The sequence below is a fragment of the Myiozetetes cayanensis genome, unplaced genomic scaffold (assembly GCF_022539395.1).
Source record: "Myiozetetes cayanensis isolate MyiCay16 unplaced genomic scaffold, myiCay2020 scf3, whole genome shotgun sequence".
Classification (NCBI taxonomy): domain Eukaryota; kingdom Metazoa; phylum Chordata; class Aves; order Passeriformes; family Tyrannidae; genus Myiozetetes; species Myiozetetes cayanensis.
In genome coordinates this window covers 22737424-22749627 of record NW_026087521.1, presented here as the reverse complement: position 1 = coordinate 22749627, position 12204 = coordinate 22737424, and the positions used below count along the sequence as shown (strand labels likewise).

Genomic DNA, 12204 nt, shown 5'->3' with positions numbered 1-12204 from the left:
TCTCCAGACTAAAATTCAGAACAGAGAAAACAAGTTATACTGGAAGGTTTAAATAGTTTGTGGGGTCATTAGTATATCTGTCCAGAGCTGGTGATGCTTTGGAGACCCTTTAAGAACAGACAACTGAGCACCAAGTAGGAAGGAGACATAATTTTATAGATCTAAATGTACCACAGCCTGTGCTCTTAAAACATTTCATCACATCCATGGGGCAAGGAGACAGGGGGAACAGCATATTTACGCGATTGTTTCTCAACACATTGTGCTCTTAAAAATGTACATTTGTCATTGAGATGATTTACTGTGCTCTTTTCTTGGAGCTATTGTAAGTCAACAAGAGCTATTTTGCTCATTTACAACTGAATCAAACCAAAGTCTTTACAGACCTACCATTTATATACCAGATTACTTTTTAGTGCAGGTGTTTTGCTTACACAGAAGGAAGCAGCAATATACTGTGATCAAAGAGGACTTGAAAGTCCAGAGTGCCAACACCAGCTCTCCATCAGGTGCTAGCTGACTCATTGGCTTTTAATGTGTAACTAACGACTAACAATTGAGGTAGCAGTTGATAAGACTGTCTCACTGAAGTTAATAGAAGTGAACAAATGTTATCCTAATGAATACTGATGCTGACTCGGTCAGTTAATACTGCTAAAGCATTAGAAAATTTGAATAAAAGGTGTAGGGAATGTTATGACCTATTAACATCATCTCTCTCCTTCCTATGGATTAAACCACTGCAGACCTAGAGGTTCCTTTGCCTGTAGTTCCTCTCTGCAGCACCTGGACCCCCGCTACACCCCTCGCAGCCCGAGAGGCGCGTCTGGGCACGGCGGAGTGGCGCGGGGCTGTGCGGAGCCCAGCGGTGCGGGGCTGTGCGGTGCGGTGCGGTGCGGTGCGGAGCCCCCGCCCCGGCCCGCCCCGGGCCCAGGGCGGCCAATGCACGGCCGGGGAGGCAGAGCCGAGGAAGGAGCCGGGGAAAACATCAGTCCTAACTTTCTCACCTTGAAAGGAACCAGGCGCTCCCGATGCGTCCCCTCCAGCCTCCCTCCCTGCCAGCACAACCTCCTCGGGAGCACCGTCCGACTGCTCGTGCTTGCCCCGCCAGCCGCCCCCTGCCCCACGAGGGGGAGAGACTCGAGTAGGGGGGCGCCTCTGGGGACCGTCCCCCTCGGTCCCTGCTGCCCGGGGGCCGCGGGCAGCGGCGGCGGTGCGGCGGGGCTCGATGCGGCTGCCATGGGGCGCGGGGCTCCCCTCGGACCCTGCCTGCTGCGGGCAGTGCTGCTGCTGCTCGCCCTCTGCCCCGCCGCTGGCAGCACCTGGATGTGAGTAGCCGGGCGGGGGTTGGAGGGCTGCGCGGTGCCCGTCCCGCCGTGTCCGCCGGGGCCCGGCACTGATGGGGGGCTGCTCCTGCAGGTGGCTGGGCATCGCCGCCGCCGGCGGGCCGGAGAAGCCGGGCTGCGCCAGCCCTCCGCTGAGCCGCCGGCAGCTGGACCTGTGCGAGCAGAAGCCGGAGCTGGTGCCCGCCATCCGGGAGGGAGCGCGTCTGGGCCTCCAGGAGTGCCGCAGCCAGTTCCGACACGAGCGCTGGGACTGCCGCTCGCCGCCCGCCTTCGACCAGCAGCTCAGCAGCGGTGAGTGCCCGCCGGGGGGGCCGCCGGTGCGCCCGCTGCCGGCACAGCGGGGCTGCCCCGATGTGTTGGGTTTGGGTTTGGGTTTGCGTGGCGAGGAGTCCCGCGGGGCGGCGCTGGGGACCGTCCGTCCGTCCGTCCCGACGGCAGAACTGGGCACAGTCGGGGCGGCGGGGCGGGCGGTCACCGCAGCCGTAGCGGAAGGCTACCTCACACTCACGAAACGCACCCGATAGACGAAACCTGCCCTTGCCTTTCCAGCGTTGTTGTTGTGTTTTTGTAGTTTTTGCTTAGTACGCCCGTGGACGACATTGCCCGTATGTAGATCCACTTAAATATGTTGAAATGTTGTTATTCTTAAACTTATGTTGGGTTGATTCCCTTATGTCGTAATTACTAAATGAGTGGGGTGATGACACATAGTATTTCAAAAAGGTCACTTGTTTGCAGGTAAAAAATCTGCTCAAGGCACCACTTACAGTGTGAATTGCTTTAAAATGTATCATATGCGCACAGTGACATGGTATTGATCAGCACAGCAAGACCAAAGCTCTTTTTGTTGCATTACCTAATTATGGAACTGCTGAAATTTCCACTGAAATAAGGAGAAGCCTTTGGTGCTTACATTTGATGCAAATTATGCTTGAATCAGATGTCAGCACCAAAGGTGTCCTGCAAACTGATTTTTAGCACTCTGATCACTGATTGTGTGATTGATGTGAATTTATGTATTGTGGCATTTCCTTTTATGTTTGTGCAATCTTCACTTTGTACTAAAAGAGTGTAAAAATCCCAAGCATTAACCATGAAAACATAAAATGAGAGATAAAAAGTGGTTCCAAAACCAAAAAAAGAAAATGGGAGAAGTTTGCCCCACTATATGTAGCCGTATGTATTGTATGCTAGTCCCTCTGTCCAACAGGAAGAACTGTTCCTGAAGACCCATAGATGAGTGCCACTGCTCACCACTGCTCAGTGCCACAAAGCTTCACTAGTGTGTCCCGTGGAAGCCTTTTATGATGGTACCAGCACCATAGGCCACCATGAACAAGGGAAACAAACAGGAACTTTCCTGCCTGTGAGCAGGAACCCAGGAGACTGTTTCACAATAGTGGAAATTAGCGCAGTGATATTTTAGCTACAGTTATTCACCACCCTTGGATTTTCAGTTTGCTTAGGATATACCTTGCTTAACATGGTTTAAAGCTGTGTGCCACATTATGCTGGAAGTCTCAGAGAATGGAATCAGCTTTAGAAGCCCAGGCAGGTCACTCCATGATTCTTCTGAGATATAGTCCAACAATTAAAGGCCTTTTATGCTACTGTCTTTCCCATGGCCACCTTATTCTAGGAAAAGCACACGGCCTAAATATTCTTGTGCCATCCTGATTTCTATCTGGTTTAAGATTTCTGGGGCTCTTTGCAACCTTTGTGAATTAGAATAACATCAATGTTTGCTGAATCTAGCATGAGGTAAGTTCTGGCCCTACACCAAAGTAACCTGGGATTGTGACAGCTTCTCTGAGATTTAAACTAACCTTTTCTTATTCTTCAAATCAATATGAATTGTGAAAAGCAGAGTGGAGAGTAAGGGGTTTGGAATGTGGTTAGTTTGGGGTTTGATTTTTTATTTTTATTTTTTATTATTAAAATTTAATTGGCTTGAAAATTTCTGTGGCAAATAAAGTTCCCAATCAGATTTAGAAAGAAGTTACCAAAAAATGCATGATACAAGCATCAAGAAACAGCACCATTAGTAGCATGGTTCTACAAAGGGACCATGAAGTCACTTTTGGATACGAACATCCACTACTTTAAACAGGTTAACACTACAGGCCAAGCTGTGATGACTTTCAACTTTTAACTGTTCACTTTTAATAATAGTCTGGCTTGTAAAATTGCTTTCTACAGCCCAGCCAGGAAGGTAATCAGAGGGATTTATGAAGTAATATTTTCATACCTTGCTTTGCAGGCACGAAGGAGACCGCATTCATCTACGCGGTGACATCAGCGGGACTGGTGCATTCGGTGACGCGATCGTGCAGCGCGGGGAATGTGACCGAGTGCTCCTGCGACCTGAGCCTGAGGCACGGTGGCTCTGCCAGCGAGGGCTGGCACTGGGGCGGCTGCTCTGACGATATCCACTATGGAATGTCATTCAGCAGAAAGTTCCTGGACGTGCCTCTGAAGAACATAACGGGCAAGAGTGGGAGCGGACTGGTGCTGATGAACCTGCACAACAATGAGGCTGGGAGGCAGGTATGTGTCATTCAGATGTGGGCAGCAACTGCTTCTTCTCCTTCTTTGGCAAAATGGTATCAACCAAAGGAGGCCGGCCCTTGACTGCAGGTGTATGTGGTAAGAAGAGCACTAACATTCACCAAAGCTCAAGAATCAGAGCTAGTTTTAACTAACTAATCCCCATGGATTAAAATAAAAGCCACAAACTAAGAAATAAATCTGCCATGCTTAAATAATGAACTTATCCTAAAGAGATGTTTGATATTCTGAAGCAAATTTGAAAATCATCCTGTTATCAGCATAATACAATTTTTTCGCTGACTGTTCTGTTATCATCGTGACCTGCTTTTTTTATTATCTCTAATACTGAAGGAGAAGGCCAACTGGATGAAAGGCCTCATTGCTCATCCACAGTCCAGTGTGCACACCTGAGACCACAAGTCTAGCATCATTCAGAGAGGAAATCAAGAGTTAATATTGTCATTTAAAACATGGGATAGAAACGACATCTCTATTTTAAAATAGCTCATTGGTTAAGACATGAATCAAAGAGGTGAGAGGAGACTGGCTTTGGATAGCTTTTCATCAGCCCAAAGAATTTCAAACCCATGTTTGCAGAGGAAATGTGTGTGTGCAGGTGTGTACATTGGGTTCTCCTGTCCTGTCCTGTAAAGGGTGAAAAATGGGGTCCAAAACAACCCACAGAGGGAGATGTGAGCCTATGAGTGCTTGGAGCTTACATCTGGAATGACAGAGACTTGGATTCTGGTTCTTGCTTTAAAATTACTTTCTCTGCTTTATCTTGGAGTTTTGAACTTTGTCTTTAATGGTTCTCTCTGGGTCCATAATACTTTAGGTCTGTTCTTTTCAGATATAACTAAAGATATAACTAAAGAAGAAGAAAAAAAGGAGAACCTTTAGTTTTAACTACACATCTTGATGGACTTCATTGTAATTCAGTAATTTCTTGTAGTCAGAAGCAGGATCAGTGGGTTTTACTGAACCCAGCTTCCCTATCTGCCACAGACAAGGAATAACTATAGTTAACCATCATAAGGACCATGGTGGTATAACTGAAAACTATTTTAATTTAAACTAATTTTTACAGGTAATATGTTCTCTCATTTAAACTATATAGCTGGAAAACCAGAAAATCTTTCAGGTCCCTTTCAATCCAAACCATTCTATGATTCTGTGGTTCTATGTTACAAAACAAGTACTGGCAGTCCTTGTCTCAGAGCTGAGAACAGTGCCTGCAAACAAAAAGCTTAGCGTGGAGATATTAAGCATTAATTGGCATGAGGGAGTATGCAAACTGATTCCATTGACACTGTCCTTTGCTGCAGACCCATCTCTGTTTTCTGCCCATCAGCCTGTTCTAGCCACAGATTCCCACCTCATGCCACTCCCTCTGTTAATTGCATTGGATCAGTGAAAGGAAGTCAGTTTAAAATTATCTTTCTCTCAGGTTAATTTTTAACACAAACCAGTGTTCAGCCATGTTCATCACTTAACCCTGCACTCTTATTGTATTCATACCACCAAGGCTGAGGCAGTGAATGGCAATAGGGGCAAGAGGAACTGCTCAGGTGGGCTTGTGGCTGACCACAACACTTGTGGACACAGTTCTGTTCCACACAGATCATTTCTCAGAAGCTACCAGACAGTTTCATGACCAGCCTAAGAAAACCTGTCCCAGCTTACTGAGAACAACGCATCTATCCACTACGTTTTTGTAACAGTGCTCCTCTGAAGTTCTCTACACAACTTTGTTTCTTAGGGAGATTTCTCTCATAATTCATTGAATAACTGAACAGATTCATGATATGAAACTAAAGCGTGAAACCAAACACTGGTCATGGAGTCAGTCTGGAAGGCATGCTCCTGGTAACTCTGTGCTCTGCTGAGATGCAGGTGTGTGCTCCCGATACAGAGGTGTGTGCTGAAGCTGTGTCACACCAGAGGGCTGTGTTGGCTCTGTAGGCAGCATCTTAGGTTTACTTTCAAGAAAATGTCAGATGAAGATGCCTAGACCCTAAATTTTGCCAGATGTTCAACTATGTTCAACTTTGTTCAAGATGTTCAACTTTAATGAACATATGTTCATTAAAGTTGAACATCTTGAACAAAGTTGAACATAGTTGAACTATGTTCATTATAATGATACTATGTTCATTATGAACTATGTTCATTAAAGTTCACAGGGCAGACTGAGATTCAGAGGCATGTTCTGTGATCAGATAAAGCAAGATGTCACTTTCCTGTGCTGGCAGTAGAGGCAACCCAAAATACTTTGAAGTCCGACTGAAAACTTGCCCATCCTAGCATCCTAGATTGATTGCTGAGTATTTGAGTTGTAGTCTCAGATAAAGAAAGTTACTTCTTGTTTACAGATTGAAGTTCTTTGAGACTTGGTCTCCTACAAACTGAACAAAAAATCTTGTGTGTTACAAAAACTCAACACAGGCTTCAGATTCCCGTTGTTCACCAGAGAGTTATCGTTCAGCCCAGCCCTTGCTTCTGCAGGGGCATGGAAAAGTAACTCACCTAAGAGTATTTTAGTGTTGGTAATAACTGTGGAATCTTTACTAAAACACTGAAAATCATAAAAGTAATATGAATGCAACTATCTAATTGTGTTAAATAGAGCCATTTTGAAACTGGAAACACTAGAAACCCATTCTAGTACTAGTATGCATAAATTGCAAGAACCAGGCTTGATCCTAAAAGTGAGAAGCACTTGAGATTTACTCCAGAATACCTGAGTTTAAGACACCTCTGCTGAGCCGTGGTGGCTTCTTTGACAGACTGTCTGTGAAGCTCAGAAAGGTGGGCATCCTCCTGCTCCTGCAGCAGAAGTCTGCCCTGAGGTGCCTGCAGGCTGCACACTGCACTGCTTTGGGTGCTGAGCCATGCCATGCCCAGGGGCTGTTGTGTGACTTCAGCCATTCTCGGGGCGTTAGATGGAGACTGGGGTTGTGAATGTTTAGTGATCTTTGTGGTAGCTGCAAGGTATCCTTAAAAAGCAACATAACTGGGCACTTACGTGCCCAGTAAGTGTCTTACAGCACAGGAAGGTGCTTTGACCTGCCCTATCACTGCTTTCTCTTTCTGCTATTCCCCATGAGAGCTGTTTGCATTCCAGTGGTGGGAGGAGTGACACAGGACATGCAATTTCAGGTATTTAGGATCCTCCAGAATGAAAAGCGATCCAGAAATCACAGCTTTCATTGTTGTGATTTGATATTGCTATATTATGGCCATTGCAAAGTCCAAATGCAGAGCACTTCTGAAGATGGGGCTTCTCATAGTGAGGGTCTGTGGTTCCTGACATGTTCTCTGACTTCTCTGTCACTGAAATGGCAATGGCAACTGTAATATTAAATACCTTGAGACCTCCATGTTACTGATGTCAGGCAGTGTTCCTAATGAATGAAAGATCACATCCAAATGTTCTTCTCCCTTTGCTTTCAGGCTGTAGCAAAGCTGATGTCTGTGGATTGTCGTTGTCATGGTGTTTCTGGGTCCTGTGCTGTGAAAACTTGTTGGAAAACAATGTCATCCTTTGAAAAGATTGGCCGGTTTTTAAAGGATAAGTATGAAAACAGCATACAAATATCAGACAGATTGAAAAAAAAGCTACGCAGGAAAGAGAAAAGCCAGAGAAAAGTACCAATCGGGAAAGAGGACCTGCTCTATGTGAACAAATCACCCAATTACTGTGTTGAAGATCAAAAATTGGGGATCCCTGGGACTCAGGGAAGAGAATGTAACCGCACCTCGCAGGGACCCGACGGCTGTAACCTGCTGTGCTGCGGGCGTGGGTACAACACCCATGTTGTCAGGCACGTGGAAAGGTGCGAGTGCAAGTTTGTCTGGTGCTGCTACGTGCGCTGCAGGAGGTGTGAGACCATGACCGATGTACACACCTGCAAGTAAGATGAAGTACAGGAAACACAGCCAAAACATCCTGCCCGTCTGGTGACCAGCTACCACACAGGCAGCAATTCCTATTACTGTGTGGGATTGCAGGGGGATCAACCTTGGAAAGAATGGGTACTGCCAAACAACAGGTACTCTAAGCATGTGGCGACTGAAATAATGAGTGAGTGAACACCAGACTGCACTCAGGAACTGCTTAAACAGCAAAAAAGGATTTCTGATGACACATTTGAACATATTACTCTTTGAGCAGGGACAGATGCTAAACTTTTCAAGTCTTTAAGATCCTCAACATCCTGAAGATTCGTGTGGTGGGTAGGTACAGTGGAGAAAACTCAAGATCTCATTAGCCAGAGACTGAAGAGTTAAGAAGGCTTGTAAGATCCATTAGATATAACCTTATGTCTGTGTTTTTAAAAGTGGGACAAGATGAATCCACTAGATGTTTCATTTCTGCACTTCAGAAAAAATCACAAGGGTAGGGGAGGTGTTCTGCTGTTGACCACTAAGTGTTTGCTGTGCAGCTGTTTGGAAAGCTGTCTTCTGTGTAATATGCAGAAAAGCATCTGGTACTGAGAAACGTGCATGACTGCAGAGAGCTCAGCACTGCCTGGTTGGGAGAGAAGGGTCTGTTGGTGTGGAGCAAGCTGTGCCCAGAGTAGAGAGGCGAGAGCACAGCTTGATGAATGTGAACAGTGTACCAAATAGTAACCTCAGGATTTTTTTACAGCTTGCCCTTCAAATGCATAAGGGACAGGTCTGAGGAAGGATTAAAATACAGTTTAAAATTTGAAGGAAATAAAAACCCTTGCAGGCATTTACTCAATATCTGAGCACACATTTTGTGAGTCAGCTGGTCATCACCTCACTGTTGAACTCTATGCAATAACCTGCCATGTTGAATCATCTCACTGGTGTTTTACAATCATATTCAAAATTAACCATATGAAACTCAGCCCAAAGAAATCTGCCAAAAAGCAAAACATTTTTTAAAACATTTTCTTTATAGAAGCAGCATCTAAAATTTTTCATTAGGTTGCATCCTCATTAAATTCAATGCACAATGTAATTTATGGATTGGCTCACACCACTAAAATATTTAACTGTTAATGATAACATTTTCTCCCCCTTCATTTGTTGGCTTAATTTTATTTTACATCTGTGAAAGGTTGTTTATTTTCATGCAATGATTTAATGCCTAGCTTAAAAAGCAGTATGTGAAAGGATTACTGTTGTTTAATTGTGAAAATACTTATTTTTGATAAGACAAGAAAGTTTATATTTTGTAAATATTTAAATTATGCAAGTTATGTAAAAGTTTTCTAAAACTAATGCGATAAGACTGCAGCCTTTGATATTTGTTGGTTAGATATTTGTGAATATTGTAGTAGCCTTTAATTGATTTTTATTTGCATGTGCTGAGGGAAAATAGAGAATTACATAAATGTTCTTTTTTCTTACCATCAGGGTGCTCGTAATTATTGCAGTTAATACACACTGATGAGAAACACTATGATTTTCTAAATGATCAGTTAATTAGTATTCTGAATATTTTCTTTTTTATTATTGTTCTTTTAAATGCATTTTACAAACACTGAAATCCTAGCTGCAACACCAAGTGCAGAACTCCCTCTGATATCAAGGGGACTTGCAAGGGTTTGCAATCCCTTAACTTCTTCCACACTAACAGTTTTTAGAAAGAAATCATCTTGGACAGTTTGGTTGAGGCTTTCAAAGTTACTTTGAAGAATTCATTTCCTAGCTGTCAATTATTTTTCCATGAAAGATGGTGACCAGATTCCCTGTCACTCTTTATTGGATGCGTAGGTCAGGAAGAAGGGAACAAAATCTTCTATGTTGTGGTATTTCACTGCCTTATGTGGATTATCTTAGGAACATCAGTTCAGAAAAAATTAAGTCCTTAATCTGCTGGTTCTTTTTGGACCTTTACTCCACATTTGGCCCATCTGTCCCTATTGACCTAAATAGATTATTATCCTGAGGCCACAAAATCTGCTGCCCGTGAGAAGGGTGCTCAGCATGCCAGTCACTACCAGAGGTTTCAACATCCTCTCTGTGAAAATTCAGATAGGGAGTACACATGCTGTTGAAAGACCTTGAAGAGAGGGGTGGGAGCCCCAGGTTGTTTCCATCTTCGAGCAATGGAAGGAAACCCAGTGGCTCCTCAAGCTGTGCCAGAGCACCTATTAGCATGGATGGGAGATGATACTGGTCTTGATATGAAGGTGTGGTAGAGGTTGCCTCTCTCTCTTTTTTATTCTGCCCCACATCAAGTTCCTGTCAGAGGCAAGTGCCTTGGCACCCTACCTGAGCCTTCTCCTAGAGGTACTGAGTTCACTGTTGAGATCATCACTGTTTTTCTATACAGGACTCCAGCTCATAGGAATTCTGTGTGAAGACCAGAGTCCTTACTGCAGCAGCCTTGACCATTCTTTCAAAACCGCCTAGCTCTTATTGGACCTAAAGGTTCTTCCACGCCTGATCTGTAAAATACAGAACATTGCCAATATACTTCTCAGTCTCGCCTTAACTTCTGGCAGGGCCAGAAATGGGGAGGAAATGATCCTGGGCTTCCAGGCCTGAAGTCAACTTCAGGGATTTTCCCAGGAGGGGCAAACCTCAGAAGGATGTTTCTGTAGGTTTGAAGGAGAAGGGCACTGATATTGGCATTGCATAGAGACGAGGGGCAGCCAGAATGCAGCTACCACAGTCAGGGTGTCTCTTGCCTGCTTGGCTATTTATTCAGCATTTGATGCTGTGTTATTTTTAACAGTCATCTAGTTTCCAAAAAAAAAAACCAAAAAAACACACAAAAAACAAAAACAAACAAACAAACACAAACAAACCAAAAACCAAGCAAACCCTTTTTGTTCATAAGTGTTTTTAATAAAAGATTTTTTTCCTGGTTTTCTTGGGCGGAAGAATTTATTTCGTCAAAGAATGACAAAAGACAATAAAGAGCACTCAGTTGAATACGGTGGGTTTTTTTCCTTGTGCTGCGACTGCAGGATCAAGGCTGTTGACTTTGAAATTACAGCCTTATAATACTCTTGTACAGCTTTGCAATAATACATATTTTGTGTTTCAAAGTAGCTGCATGTGTGCTTATCTGAGCAGGTGAGATTAGAAACAAAAAATGGAAGGAAATTTGAGTGGGGAAAAGGTCTTCTCTCAGTCCTGTTCCAACACAGTGCCCTTTTATGTATGGAGTAGCAGTTTGAGAATAGAAAATGCCACAAATATATTTTTGAAGAAAGAATAATTGTAACCTCTTCGGAAAGTGAAAATTATGTTTGCTGTTTTGGACACAGAAATGCATGTGCACTGGCTGCTCGTTTTAAGAGCAAAGTTGTGTTGATGACTGAAGTGTTGACATGCTCTGAGGAGTTACTGCAGGAACACAGCTGGTCATTCTACCAACATGTCAACGAAAGAACACCATCTCGTCTTTCCCTATTGGAGATTCCTTGTCAAAGGATGTGTAGTAAATGAATATTGTTTCCATTGCTGTCAAAATATCTCTGTGCTGCGCTGCACTTTTCAGTACATTGCAAGTATGTGTAAAGTAAACAGCAACAACCATTGGTCATTCAAAGGAATTTTTTTGCCAGGTTCCTTGTATTAAGGGTAGGTTATGGTCTTACAGCCATAAAACTGAAGAGGATTTCACCAAGAAGTCCTTTGCTTGGTATCCACCTTAGCCATGTCCCAAGTCAATTAGTGAAGTACAGCAGCCCTTCCCACCCTTACACAGGTACGTCAGTCAACACTTACTTGTAGTGTTGACTTGGAATATAATTTCCCCTTCTGAAATTATCCACCTGGCCTCTTATTTTATTAATACACATATTCTTGAACAACTCTCAGACTGCAGAAAATCCAAACAGTTTAGGAGACATTACATACACATCAAGCATTTAGTAGTCACGTCAATGTTTGAGGAAACTAAGTGCCACAGTAAGACATCTGGAAAGCAAAACATGCTGAGCAAAATGAAGTTTTTTCCAAACTACTCAGGAAACTGAGGCTGTAAAAGGGTCTGCTGTTTCCAGAGGAAAGAGAAAAAAAAAAGTTGGATCATAAAAAGTAAGAAAGGTCCAGAGGGTACATCATGGTAGAGACCCCTCTTCAGGTTCTTTCTTAAAACTCTTGTTAATCCATATAAAGCGCCACTAGTACAACAATTGAGAGCTGTGGTTTACAATGAAGTCAGCTTCAGGTGACCTGAATCCCAACTGGGTGTTCCTTTGTGAAAATTAAGTTACAACCTTCTTGTGTCCCTCCCTCTCTTTCCTTGCAACTCTTGTTTTGAGGTGGACATCCCCCACAACCTTTCTCTTCCCTCACTGCTCTGTTATCAAGTCTG

The 12204-nt window shown here is 43.8% G+C and overlaps 1 protein-coding gene across 1 annotated transcript; it reads left to right on the top strand.

The window, feature by feature from the left end:
- The first annotated feature begins 1237 nt into the window (after positions 1-1237).
- WNT16 (Wnt family member 16) lies at positions 1238-9202 on the top strand. The gene is made up of 4 exons (XM_050324351.1): positions 1238-1328; positions 1420-1637; positions 3607-3893; positions 7350-9202. Exons 1-4 carry the CDS (start codon positions 1240-1242, stop codon positions 7812-7814), a joined length of 1059 nt encoding a protein of 352 aa, XP_050180308.1. The 5' UTR covers positions 1238-1239; the 3' UTR covers positions 7815-9202.
- The last annotated feature ends 3002 nt before the right edge of the window (positions 9203-12204 follow it).